Source organism: Heterocephalus glaber, unplaced genomic scaffold (genome assembly GCF_053883595.1).
Source record: "Heterocephalus glaber isolate CG9 unplaced genomic scaffold, H.glaber_assembly_v1.0 deba00001472, whole genome shotgun sequence".
Classification (NCBI taxonomy): Eukaryota; Metazoa; Chordata; class Mammalia; order Rodentia; family Bathyergidae; genus Heterocephalus; species Heterocephalus glaber.
Genome location: NW_028258315.1, coordinates 76,632,279 through 76,645,779, shown reverse-complemented (window position 1 = coordinate 76,645,779; position 13,501 = coordinate 76,632,279). Strand labels below are relative to the sequence as shown.

At 39.8% G+C, this 13,501-nt stretch overlaps 1 protein-coding gene across 5 annotated transcripts in view; it reads left to right on the top strand.

Moving 5' to 3' along the window:
- The window catches only part of Rarb (retinoic acid receptor beta), a 784,358-nt gene that overhangs the window by 619,102 nt on the left and 151,755 nt on the right, over positions 1-13,501 (top strand). The window contains exon 1 of one of the 5 annotated variants that reach the window (XM_004857787.4): positions 2,757-3,569. The exons of 3 other annotated variants lie outside the window; for them this stretch is intronic. In XM_004857787.4, coding sequence (XP_004857844.1) covers positions 3,413-3,569 — 157 coding nt within the window. In that variant the 5' untranslated portion in view covers positions 2,757-3,412. Of the gene's footprint in view, positions 1-2,756; positions 3,570-13,501 lie in introns of those variants that run through there. One more of the 5 variants, XM_013076997.3, reaches the window with a different exon arrangement.

Below are 13,501 nucleotides of genomic sequence, written 5' to 3'. Positions count from 1 at the left end.
TCAGCTTTATGAATTAATACTTGAATTAAATAATAGTTCTAATCATTGCTATCAGCATAATTAATTCATGATGAGAAGTGATGAATTGACTAGTGCACACCATTGCATTATAAGAAACCCATAATAGTCTATTCACAAGGATTTAAATAGTGATCATTCATTTCAAGGCTCAAGTTCATTTCCCTATAATTAAAAAAAAAACTTTTGCTTATTATAAATTTTAAGTCTTGTACAAAAAAGAAAATACCAAGTTTTTCAAACTCTACTTCCACACAGATATATGTATTTTGTTGTTGTTGCTGAGCAATAAGGCCGTAACGGGGAAGGAATTTGGGAGCAGATGAAGCTGATTCTCCAGTTTAATAAATGACAATGAACAGAAATTTGGGAGTGTCTAGCCTCATCTTGGCCTCCTATGACCAGTGCATCCTTGCCTGGATGGGCAGAGATGACAACCAAGAAAATATGGCACCACTGCCACCGCTCCCCATATACCCATATAGCATATGCCTAAATACATGTACCTGTCAATGGTGCTGTGTTTTTCTTCGCGAAGTTCCTCATGTTATACTTTAAACATGGCTGTTTCCTGTCCTCTCAATCAACAACTTTTCATCTACCTCATTACTGGATGTAAATGAGCCCAGTTTCCAAGGAACTCTGAGGACCTTGAATAAGCATTTGGAGCTATACCTCTTATGGACCAAGTAGAAATTGGAACATTATGTAGTCCTTTGTATATCTTTACAACTATCTTGATGGCAATGTGTTAGATATTTTGTAAATTCTTTGGGGCTCCTTTGCTTGAAATGTATGTTTTCTTTGTAGTTAAAGATTTCTTATAACCAAGCTCTGTTATAAAATGACGGCCATCTTAAAAAGACAGAGCGGGAAAAATATAGCAAACACATAAATTCAGCAAAATCTCACCCTTTTATCACCCTGAACTTTTCAATGGCAAGAACTGAGCTCGGTGGGCTGAAAATTGTTTTACTGGACCTTCATAAAAGGATCTTTGACTTGATAAATGTGTGCAATGCATACTTTTCATGTTACACCACCAGTGCCACTTAGCAACACCACTAGACAGAGCAGCATTTCACTGTGAGGCGGGGTCCCTCATGTCAGGCTTTTAAAAGGCCTGGATGCCAACACGCATTCCAGCACTATCCACAAGAAGAGGACCTGGGCAGTGTTCTTCCCTGAGAGTCCGAAGGACACACTCCCTGCCCACTTCTTGGCTGCCCTGTTTTGTGGAAGAGTTATTAGTAAATACTAGAGAGGCAGTGGAAGCAGGAGGGTGTGTTCATTCCTCCCCAGAGTTTCCCTTCTTTGATGTACCTGCATCCTTGAAGTAAGCTGTGCAAAATGGCTGTAAGATGAGGGCTGTAAAGCCCTCTGTCTGCCTGAGTTTATTTCCAATTCTTGCCTCTGTGCTTCATGTTTTTAAATCTGGCTGGAAAGCTTCTCTTTCCCCTAGGTTAAAAGGTATTTAAAATTTTTTTTCTTCTCTAAAAATTACTTTAATAAATAACCAAAATTGGGCAAGAGCTGTTAGGGACAAAATCTGGCTTGTAGACATATAAAATCCTCAGATTAACTAGCTTTCAAAATGTGTGCTTAAGGGCTGGGATTTAGCTCTGTGGTTCCGCCACCTGCCTCACAAGAGCAAGGTCCTGAGTTCGATCCCTGGTACCAAAATGGGTGTTTAATTAGGTGGTGGTGTATGTGTGTGATGAGAGGCCACCCACCCACACATTGTTCCCAGTGCATGGCTATGGGAACAGCAAAGTAGTTTTCACATTGGCTTGAGATCCCAGGGAGCTGGGTTTGAGTCTTGGTCTGAACAGTGTGTTGTATCTGTTATCCTGGCTTTTCCAGCACTGGAAAAATATGAGGATGAGTCACAGCCCACTCTTATTCCAGTATATTTACTGAGGACACTACAAGTATTATTTCTGTGTTTTCAGTAACCCAGAGATGGGTGGTATTATATATGTCCATTTAACGGAAGAGGAAGCTGAGGCCAGGGAAATCCACAGATCACACAGCTGGTCCCTGGTAGACCTGGAATGAAAATCTAGTTGTTTGACTCCCAGATCTCTGCTTTCGACCACACTATTATGTTTTCTCGGATCAGTATCTAAAAATCCTGTGAAAGAGAAAGTGAGAGGCAGAGAGAATATGTGCTGTGCTTGTGTTTGGGGTTAAAGCTAACTAGTAATTCCTCACTACGCACATACTGCGTACAGCCTGAGAAAGATTTTTTTAAGTAAATGAATCCAAAAAGGTGAAATTTTTCCTCTCAAGCAAATGCAACCCTTTCATCCACGGCTTGCAAGAGGGTCAAAGAGGGAAGGAAGAGGGGTGGGGGGAGGCTATGGAATGGAATGGAAAGTTTCTCAACCCAAGGCTTCCCCGAGGGGTAGCCTCTCTGTTCTACAGTTTAGGGCTTGCCTGTGCTTTTTCGGGAATGGAAAAATACATAAGTTACAAGGAATTTAACAGACTGAGAGGCGCTCAGAGGAATTTAAAGGGTGGGCCGGGGGCGAGGCCGCGGGTGGGAGCCAGCGGGCAAGGGGGCACCGCTGCCTGCCTTCCAGGCTCGGCCGCCTGCAAATAAAAAGGCGTAAAGGGAAAGAAGTTGGGGCTCAAGGCGCAGCGATCCTCGAGCAGCGTCCTGGCTCCTCCCCTGCTCGTTTTAAAATCACTTCTTGCATTGTTTTTAAGGTGAGAAATAGGAAAGAAAGCGCCAGCTTGCCTGCTCTCTGCCTGCCTCTCTGGCTGTCTGCTTTTGCAGGGCTGCTGGGAGTTTTTAAGCTCTGTGAGAATCCTGGGAGTTGGTGATGTCAGACTAGTTGGGTCATTTGAAGGTTAGCAGCCCGGGAAGGGTTCACGGAAAGTTCACTCGCATATATTAGGCAATTCAATCTTTCATTCTGTGTGACAGAAGTAGTAGGAAGTGAGCTGTTCAGAGGCAGGAGGGTCTATTCTTTGCCAAAGGGGGGACCAGAATTCCCCCACGCGAGCTGTTTGAGGACTGGGATGCTGAGGACGCGAGCGACCCGGGCAGGGCTTGTCTGGGCACCATCCGGGTAGGATCTGGAGCGCATTCGGAAGGCTTTTTGCAACCGTTTCCTTGGAAGGAGAACTTGGGATCTTTCTGGGAACCCCCCGCCCCGGCTGGATTGGCCGAGCAAGCCTGGAAAATGGTAAATGATCATTTGGATCAATTACAGGCTTTTAGCTGGCTTGTCTGTCATAATTCATGATTCGGGGCTGGGAAAAAGACCAACAGCCTACGTGCCAAAAAAGGGGCAGAGTTTGATGGAGTTGGGTGGACTTTTCTATGCCATTTGCCTCCACACCTAGAGGATAAGCACTTTTGCAGACATTCGGTGCAGGGGAGATCATGTTTGACTGTATGGATGTTCTGTCAGTGAGTCCTGGGCAAATCCTGGATTTCTACACTGCGAGCCCGTCTTCCTGCATGCTCCAGGAGAAAGCTCTCAAAGCATGCTTCAGTGGATTGACCCAAAGCGAATGGCAGCATCGGCACACTGCTCAATGTAGGTTTATTTTTCCCTTCTTCTACCAAGAAAAAAAATTGTCTCTTTTGCATGCAATAAAGACATTGGAACTAAACTGCATTGGTAGCAAGACAAAGGATTTAATGATTTCATGCTGAAGGGGTGTGATATGCTGGTGTGACTCCCTCTGCTAAAAATTTGCTGTTAGATGTTTTCTTCCCAAATAGCCCCTCCTTGCATCCATGCTTCTCTCCTTAGCACTCTGATCGTCTCTTGAAAATAATTTTTAAAATATGCACAGAGGGAGGGGGAAAGTAGAGGGTGACCACAGTACTTTGAAACATTCTTCAAGTAGGACAATTTGACATATTGCACTGTTTTTACTAAGATGTATGCAGAGGGAAATTTAATTTTTCTGTTCTTTGGATTAGCTGCTAGTTGTATATATCCCCCTCTTGTGTATTTCAGCAGTCCAAAGTAATTAAAATATGACATTTTTCCTGCGAGGAATTTTACCTACCTAAAGTAGCAACTGCTTCTGAAGTTCATAAACCACCAGTTTAGGCGGCTGCCTCCAATGTTTTCCTTGCTAAGGAAAGCAATATTTCTTAGCATTGACCCTGCTGCCACCTTTCCGAGTCACTTTGTTGGTCTAAGAAGTTGCTGTTTTGCTAGAAAACTACTGGCAATGAACACCCCTTGGGCTGAGCCATCCATTATTTCCATATCTTGCAATTCAGCCGGGAACCTGAACATCAGTTAAATGGAAGGAAATATAAGTGAGGTAGCCCAGTTTTTAAAAAAAATATTGACAGTTTGGTTATCTGATGCTGACACTGTGCTGAGGCACGCATCTGGTCAACAGTAGCTTGGCTGCAGCCTTGAGAAATGACCAGGAGTCTCAGCAAAATCCCACCTTCGGGTGGCTGTAGGGGAAGCCTGCAGGATGCTTCGCTGCCCTGACAGTGATTTAGATAAATGGCTCAGCTATCTATCAAAATGTTTTTAGTACTTTATTTGACAATTCATTGGAGCATTAGCCTGAAAATGACATTTTAAATCTTTGTTTTCAAAGAGGTCAAAGTTTAACTGGGAGAAATTGAGTTTTCCTAATAACATGGTGGCTTATCTAAAGAGAGAGAAGAAAAAGGAGAGAGGGGACAATGACAGGATTTAAATTGCCTTTCTGAAAGTTTTGGTAAGAATAAAGACTTGCTTCTTGGGCCAGGAAATCAACAGGTAGATAGCTGGAAAATCAGTAACCCTTTGATGCCAACAATCTGGCTGTCTGAGTTAACATTTCTTGCAGCCATAAGCAAGGCAAAAAGAATATCATTTTCAGAAGGTGTCTTAATCTTCAGCTGCTCCCTAAATGCCTTTTCTTGCTTGCTGCCAATTTTCTTTCTGGAGAAGAACTCAAACTAAGTGTTACAAAATAATTCTCCAGTGTACTAAAAGCTCTTTTCAACTCAGTCCTCTCCATAGCAGTTAAAACAATATGAGCAGTTTGAGCTGGAATCTCAGGGTACGGGGAACTCGGAAACTTTTTCTTAGAGAAAGTTGTAATGAAATTTTTTTTTTAACAGAAGGAAGGCGGAATACTTGAAATCTTCTTGGAAAGTTATTCAATTTAAGAGAGCTTTTACATGTAGAAACTCCCCCTTTTGTAATTAAGCCTCCAAACATGCCTATTAAGTTGTAAGAGTAGAGGGAAAAGCTTTGTTTGTTCTCCAACAAGTTAAACAAGGGATTTGCTTTATCTGGGGAGAAGAGTGGTGAATGTGTCATTTGCCTAGGGCAAGCCGATAAGCAAGAAGTGTTGATAACAGCAAAGTTTAGCTAATCAAAGAAACTTGCATTAGACAAAGTAAATAAAGACATTTGACAAAGGGATTTCAAAAATTCCAGTGTCTTATTTTTGTAAGGAGTGAGATTAGTGCTTAATGTGGCCAATTTCACAAGGGTTTAATCCCACACCCCAACTTCAGGTTAAATGAATAAAATGTAAATATTGTTTGTGCCCCTGTAGAGTTGCTTTATTCTCTGTAAGCCACTTTATGACTGGTCAGTTTAGTTGTTTAAGCGACTGAGGTTTTAAGCATAAATAAAACTAAAACTTTTTTGAAAACGATTCTGACAAATGCCTGGGACGCAGTGGTGTCTTCAGAGTGGAATAGCTTACTTAGGGCTTTTGAAATAAAAGCCTGTTAGGAGTACGTTTGTTTAAGAATATAACCACAACCTTTTCCATTTTACTTAATGGCTATTTTGATGAGAAGCAGATCTGTTTGTGCTCTGAACACAGAGGAAACAGTGGACAAAGAGGAAAAAAATAGTACTAAATTCTCACTAAAGCTGTTTTCTGCATCAAAATCCTACTTAGTTTTTTTTTTATGGTGTTTGTATGTGTGTAGTAAATAACGTAAAAGCTTTGAATATCGAACACATCAGAAGCTCAAAAAGTGCTGGAGTATTTCCTTTATTTTCTATTTAATTTTAAAGACAGAAAAATGATATGCCAGCCAGCTGCCGGTTGTAGTGGGATCTGTGAATTGCTTGTTACAAACATTCGAAATCAGGATTAGAGGGCTACTAAGGGAGGAATGTGGTATAAATAATAGGAATGAAACCTACCACTGGAAGACTACCATTGCCCCTTGAGTCACCAAGTTTCTATTCAGATACCTCCTGGATTATTTTGGTTTTAGGTTGCTCCAGATGTTTTCTACATTAATTGCTCTGTGGGCATAGGATAAATCTTAATATTTGAGGATCTAAATATAGTTGCTTTTGATGAAATCGCAAGTATGACAACTTCTTGGCCCTTTTCCCTGCCTTCCCCTTACTCAACACATCAAAAGGAAAAAGGAAAAAAATATTTTCTTTTTGAAATAGGATTTTGCCCATTAGTGAGAAGAAATTATTTTTAAAACAAACAGTAGCAATGTGTGATTAAGGAACAAGAAAAGTCCCCTTCTCAGTGGCCCAGGACCCAAATTTAAGTATTAAACAGTATCAAGTCTTCTCCTAGTGAGATATAAATTGGGGTCAAAGTTGCAAAATCAAAGATACCCTCTGAAAGAGAGACTAAATAAAGATTGACAGTCATCATATGAATTGAATGGGGTTTTGAATAAATATTTCGGTGAAAAGGTCCAATTGTTTTTCTAAAGTAGGACATAATTTTCTGCTTTCTCGACCACATGACGGTGGTAACTAATACCATCAGAAAGAAGAGAAGAAAAGGAACTTTTGCTTAAATCTCAAAAAGAGAGCAGGCCAGGGTCATTTTGAAAGCAAGCGGAAGATTAACAGTTTTCCTTCCCTGTATAAAAAAGAAATATTAAAGTATTGAATATTGAAAATAAAAATATTAAAACATCCAGATAAATCAGTATGTTTGGCAGGGAGTATTGATATGCAACTAAGAAGGAAAATAAAAATACGTGAGTTTAAATTTTATCACCAGAAAAGTTCAGGTTTCAAAAACCAAAACAGCGGGAGAGGTAGGTATCTATGTGCTTAAACATAGTTAAGTGATGGAATTGATTTGGAAGCTGTAGTTAGAATTTGATTCACCAGTCAGAGCATGAGGCCCTTATATTGAATCTGACTTGTTTTTTTTAATAAATAAACAGCCCAAATGTCAGTTTCTGTTAGGTTAGCTGGTCTCAATCAGAAGTTTCCTTCTCATTTCTGTAATCCTGATTCTGACAATATATAACTAGTCAGTACTATCAGGGACTTTAATTTTATGCTTTCAAAAAAAAAAATTCCCCTGAATATCAGAGACATAATTTATCTTCAATGTATGTTAAGTCGCAAGATGGCTAAAAAAGAAAGGAAATCTTACTATTTTCTCCTCTTCCACAGACATCATTAAACTCTACCTCAGAAAGGAAATACATGATAAATAATAAAGATTATAAATTATCTCTAGGAATTTATTATACCTTCAATAAAAAATTTGCAGAAAAGGGGTTAGGAAATTTTTAATTTGAAAGGTATTATCTGAGAGGAGAAGGGGATATAAAACCCTGATACAAAATATAAATTGCCTAAGACTTTGTTTAATATTAAATTCAGTGTTAATTTTAGAACCTCTTAGAAAGAATCTTCTGTAGAGTTTGAGTTACATGTAAGTGGCAATAAATCCATGCCTAAATGACATTTTTATATTTTAAATGTCCTAATATAAATTTAGTTAACTATCAATTAAATAGATTATTTCAGAAATGGGAATTTTTGATGAAGGTTAATAAAAAAAAAATCTTGGCTAAAATCCTTTCCAAAGATATTAATGCAAAATTTTGCCTTTCAAATTATAGGGTGGTCATGGCAATCATATATCTCTGCTTTTCTAAAATAACCCACTTTCAAATGTACTGCCACAGTTCCCACATAAATTATTGAAATCTTTCACTATTACAACATCCTGAGCTGCCCCTTGAACCCAAGAGTGGCACAGAAGGTCTTTGTTTGGACTCTATAGTCAACATAACTAGAGCATTGCCCCTTAATTTTTCCATTATGCCTGAAAATCTCCTTGTATTTCTGGGTCATTCTTCTGAACATGAATTCTCTCTGTAGCAAACTGTAGCTCTATAAACAGAAGGCATACTCTGCAGAATGGATCGAACTGTGTTTCTCTAGCACCTGTGCACACGCAGGTGTGTTGGAAATAGGGAGGGGGGGGATGAAATTGGATTGTTATTAACAAATCTGTCCAGCCCTTTGCCAGATTCTTTAAAAGTTGGAGTTGGATGTGATGGAGGAAGGAGGGCAGAGTCAACTCAGGTTTCAGATTTATAGGTATCCTGTCAGAGAGTGGCTTTGCCTAAGTACTTCTTGTTAAATAGGAGATGAGATAACCTGCCCTATCTGTAAGATCTAATAACACCACCTCATCAGTCAATATGTTGCCCTTAATACTCCTTTTTTCATTTCTGGCTTCCTTTTTTTTTTTGGAGATAGGATCTCTCTAAGCAGTTCAGGCTGGCCTTGAACTCACTGGGTATCCCAGGCTGGCCTGGAACTCCCAGAGATAAGTATTGCCTCAGCCTCTCCAGTGCTGGAATTACAGGTGTCTGCCACCATGCCCAGCTCTTTTCTCATTAAGAAGTGTGATTCCTATCCTAGTCCACTTAAAATGAATAAAAAGTACAGTTACAGAAGTTCTCTAGGAAACAGGGTAAGTCTTTGGACTTTTTATTTGTCTTGGGTTCTCTGAACTTCTTAGATGAGAATTCAGGCAAGCAATGGAACTGCTGACTGGGTTTTTCTCTGGCCTTGCAGGGTGGGGAGCTAGAAGGGGGACATTCAGTAAGATAAGACTCTTGGCCCCGCACGAAAAGGCTAGGATAACAGGAACTGACGTCAGCAAAGTGACCCAACTTGGTCAAGCATTTCCTTTAGTCAGGGTACATGGATTCCAGAAGTCTGCAGCCTCCCACAGCCACTAATGAAGTGAACCAGCCGAGGAAAGAGGGAAAGAAGAGAGCAAATTTTAACAGGGTGACAGGTGGATGATTGTGTCACTGATTCTCAAGAGCAGATTTCTCTAAACAAAGCAAAGAATAACTTGGGGGGAGATGATTTAATAAAAATGAATTCTCAGATTATAATTGTAATTGTACATTGTCATATAATAGGTATTTTTTCCCAGCTGTTAACAGTTTCTCATCATTGTCTCATGGGGCAGTCTATCAAGCAATCACCAAATATCACCCACCCACAAACCTTGCCAACACTCTGCATAGAACAAAATGTGAGGGAATTCACATTGTCAGGGTTAATCCGGAGACTTCTATTTACTTTTGTAAGTACAAAGTTCCCACCCCCATCCGCATCATATGACAACATTGCTAAAGCCATTTCATTTGCCACCAACCCTGAAATCACAGCAGTTTTCCTCCCTTTCTGTCTTCCTTTTCTCTTAAATTCAGAATTTTTTTTTTTCTCTTCAGAACTGACTCTGAAGCTTAAAGAAGGGGAAATTCAGATGAAATGGTCCTATTTTTAAAAAACCACAGGTTCTCCCTGATCCACTATTGTCTGAAAGATAGTGCCTTAAGTTTTAATATTGAATGAGGATTTATTCTCCTGTTTCGACCCAGAATTAGTGAAATGTTTGTTCATGGACATTGCTCAATTACTGTTTTGCTGATTAAAATTTTACCAAATCAGAAAAAATACCCAACCCAGATGAATTCAAAATATTCCAAATTAATACCAAATAAGAGAAATGTAACAAGTGAGAAAAAAAGATTTGGATTACACCTATCCCAATTTTTCTTCAGTTTCCAGACCAAATGAAGATATCATACAATCTCTTTTCTTAAAAATATTAAAGCTTTCAACAGCTAGGGTACCTTTGTTATGTCATCAAAGTCCTTAATTACGAAAAGGCTGATGGTCTGAATGCCATTTCAGCTTCAAAAGATTTTTTAGGGTCTGGTCTATTGGAAAGCTTGGGGGTATAATTAACTAAAATGGAAATGGAGGCAGCAAAATTTAGTTCCTGATGTTTTAATTTAGCTCACTACTACCATGTGTTATTGAAGAGAATTCTTAAAGGCAAACATAATTATTTCATTATGGTCTTCAAAATGCTTTCATTCACTTTAATGACAAGAAGCTGTATAAAAAGGCATACATTTTAATTAGTCCTTATATTTACATCAGATAAATAACAAATAATTGATGAAAAATGAGTCTTTGGAATGGATGATTTCACATAGTACTCTGGTTACAGTTTAATGATGAAACACTTCTCCGTTGCTTTGCATTTTAATTATCTAGACATTACAGTAGTGGTACCATGGAGCTAAAATACTGTTGTTGCTATTTTACTACAAAAAAAAAATCACGATTAATGCCTACAAATTGAAAGCTGAAAGAGGTGGCAAGGCATGCATCTCCAAAGAAGTACGTGCCAGTTCCATTAATTTTACTACATTTGTTAGCACTCGCTTTGATCACTTTTATCTCTTATGCTTCATCTTTTTGGATTAAGACCATCAAGGGTTTCACATGCAGTTTTAATGGCCATGTCTCCTGAACACCTTTCTCTCTCCCTAGCTGCCTGTTTTGAAGGCTCCGGAGAAAGTGCCTTGCCAAACGTGCACTGGAAATTCAGAAACCCATTCTCCATGTTATAGGCCTGCTTCCTGTTTGATTTTTACATGAAAACCCATTTCACATGATTCATCCGTTTTGGTGTACAGAACACTAATTGTTATTATTGATTTTAAATTCCATGACCATTACAAGTAACCCAGATGACTGGCAGATAAAGGGTAATAATCCATGGAGTTCTGGAACTGTTTCATGTTTGTCTGGAGTACTTTATGTGATCAATATTAACTGCCCCATTGAAACTAACTGCTGTATCAAATAACAGTCAATCAAATGAATGTGCTTAGAGATTATTTATTGAAAGCTTTAATTGTTCACTGGGGCCCTCCTTATCAGAGGAAACAATAAGAACTAGAGATAGAATGAACAGGTTTGGATTTGCAAGGAAATTCGGAAGATGCTGTTGAACTGTGTATCTCTGCCATTCAGCAAGTCTCCAGAAACCCACTGGGCTCGTAGCAGGCACAGCTTACAAATGCTCTTCAGTGTTATCCCATCACCTGTTCATTGAAGGCTCTCTCCAGAAGATTGTATAACAATTTTCTTTCGCTGCGCAGAGACTGAAAAGTTGTCACACCCCGAGAGTTTGACTGCTTTTCCTCCCCGCTCCTTCTCGCCTACTCACCTTCTCATTCCCCTCCCATGTATCTTTCCACCTCTGCTCCCCAGCATTGCCTGATGGTCTGAGATAATGAAAACAGGATCGATTTCTACCTTTATGAAGTGGGAATAATAATGTCTACATAGCAGGATTTTGGGAAGGATTAGAAAGCATGGAAGTTAAGATTCTATTCTCAAAAATATATACAAGTAAGTAACTGGGTAGACTTTCTGCTCTGATTTTGGCATGACACCTGTTGCTTATGTGCCTTTGCTCATAGTGAACAGTATGTTTTAGTGATACTTAAAGTATGTATCACTCTTCCTTAGGTAGTGGTTCCTGTGTCTGCCGCTCATAACCTTAATGGCAGTCCTTCCTGTTTGTCACAGTTTGGGTAGCTCCATGGTCCTTATTCAAGGGCATCCATCTACCAAACCTCTAGATTGTATATAGATGATTAACATTTGCAAGTGGGCATTTTTACCTTCAAAGTTGCCACAATCCATTCAGCCCAAACACTGTCAGCGGCCTGTACATTTTTATTGCTCACAGATGAATTAGATCTTGCAGTGTTCTGTCCAGCAAAGGGCTCTTGGGTATCTGCTATGTGCCAAGCTTCTGGATATGATCTGTGGGGACACCAGGGTGAATCAGACACTATCCTTCTGAACTCACAATGTAATTGGAGAAACTAGTCCACACAAGTCATTGTGAAACACTCCCTTGTAAAAACAGACTTTACCTCAGGACCTTGAACCTGAGAATGATGATAGAAACAACTAAAAACCACTGAGAACCACAGCTGGTATATAAGGTCAATAATCAAATGGGTTATCCACTTTTGTCACAGTGGAGCAGGTGTGTAGTTTTGCTGTATATAGGCCCTCTAGGTAATCTCTAAATGTAGTTCACAAAGAGTGGCTTTAAACCTATCATGAGAGCCAGGTGTAGTATCACACACCAGTAATCCTAGCACTCTGGGAGGCTGAGACAAGAAGGTGGCAAATTTGAGCCTAACCTGAGCAATTTCACAATAGCAAGACCCTGTCCCAAAATAAAAAATAAAAAGGGGCTAGGGATGTAGCTCAGTGCAAAGGCCCTATGTTCATCCCCAGTACCACAAAAAAAGTAAACCTGTCATGAACAATCATTAGTGCCTACCTTCCAAACTTGTCTCTTGAAAATTTAGCCAGTTGTGGTGATGCATCCTTGTAATCCCAGGACTCAAGAGCCTAAGGCAGTGCAAGTTCAAGGCCAGCCTGGGCTACGTAGTGAACCCTAAACACAGTAAGACCCTGTCTCAAAAAACAAAAACAAAACAAAACAAAAAACCTAAAAAGCAAAAAACCCCAACCTCTCATATAGATGTTTCTTGAGTCTTAAATAATTATGTTCTTTGAGGATTGTGTTTGAGTAGATTTTTTAAAACCTCTTATTCTTTACAATTCATTCTGCAATTTATTGCTGTGTAACCATCCCCAAATTTAGCAGCCTAACAATTTATTATTTCATTATTCTTTGGATTGACTGGGCTCAGCTGGGCAGATCTTCTACTCCACATGATGTCAGCTGGGGCTGCATCAGCCAGGGCTACATGGGCTAGAAGTTCAGGAAGGCTCCCTCACACAGTTGGCGTGGATGTCAGCTGCCATCGCAGAGCTCGGCTGGGCTGTGGGGTGGAGTATCAGCCTGTGGCTCAGCTTCTCACAGCTCGGCAGCCATTTTCTGAGAGAGTATGACCAAGAGGGAGCCTGCCAAGGAGGAGGGAGCGGAAGCCCTCAGTTGCCTTCCAGATGCAGCCCTGGCATAGACTCTCTTCCACTATATTCTGCTGGTTAATCAGTCACAGGGCTAGCCCAGATTCAATAAATCTGCCTCTCAGTGGGGGAGTGGCAAGGAACGTCCAGTGATTTTTAGCCCACCATAGCAATCATAGCCTGTGTGCCCTGTAAGAAGGAAATACTGCCTCCTGAAAGAGTATAAATTGAAGAATGAATGTAGGAATTTTTTTTTTTGTTAGTTTGGTTTTAGGCTGGTTAAATATTTAACAAAATTCTATTCTAATGACTGTGTGTATACTGTCAGTTAATCCCCATAACCCTATGAGAAAGTTACTGTTATCCTCAATTTATTGATGAGGACACTGAGGCTCAGGGAAGGTGAGTAGCATGACTGAGGTCATGGAAATAGGAAGCTGTCCGGATGTGTTTCCATTCCTGGTTGATCTATTCTC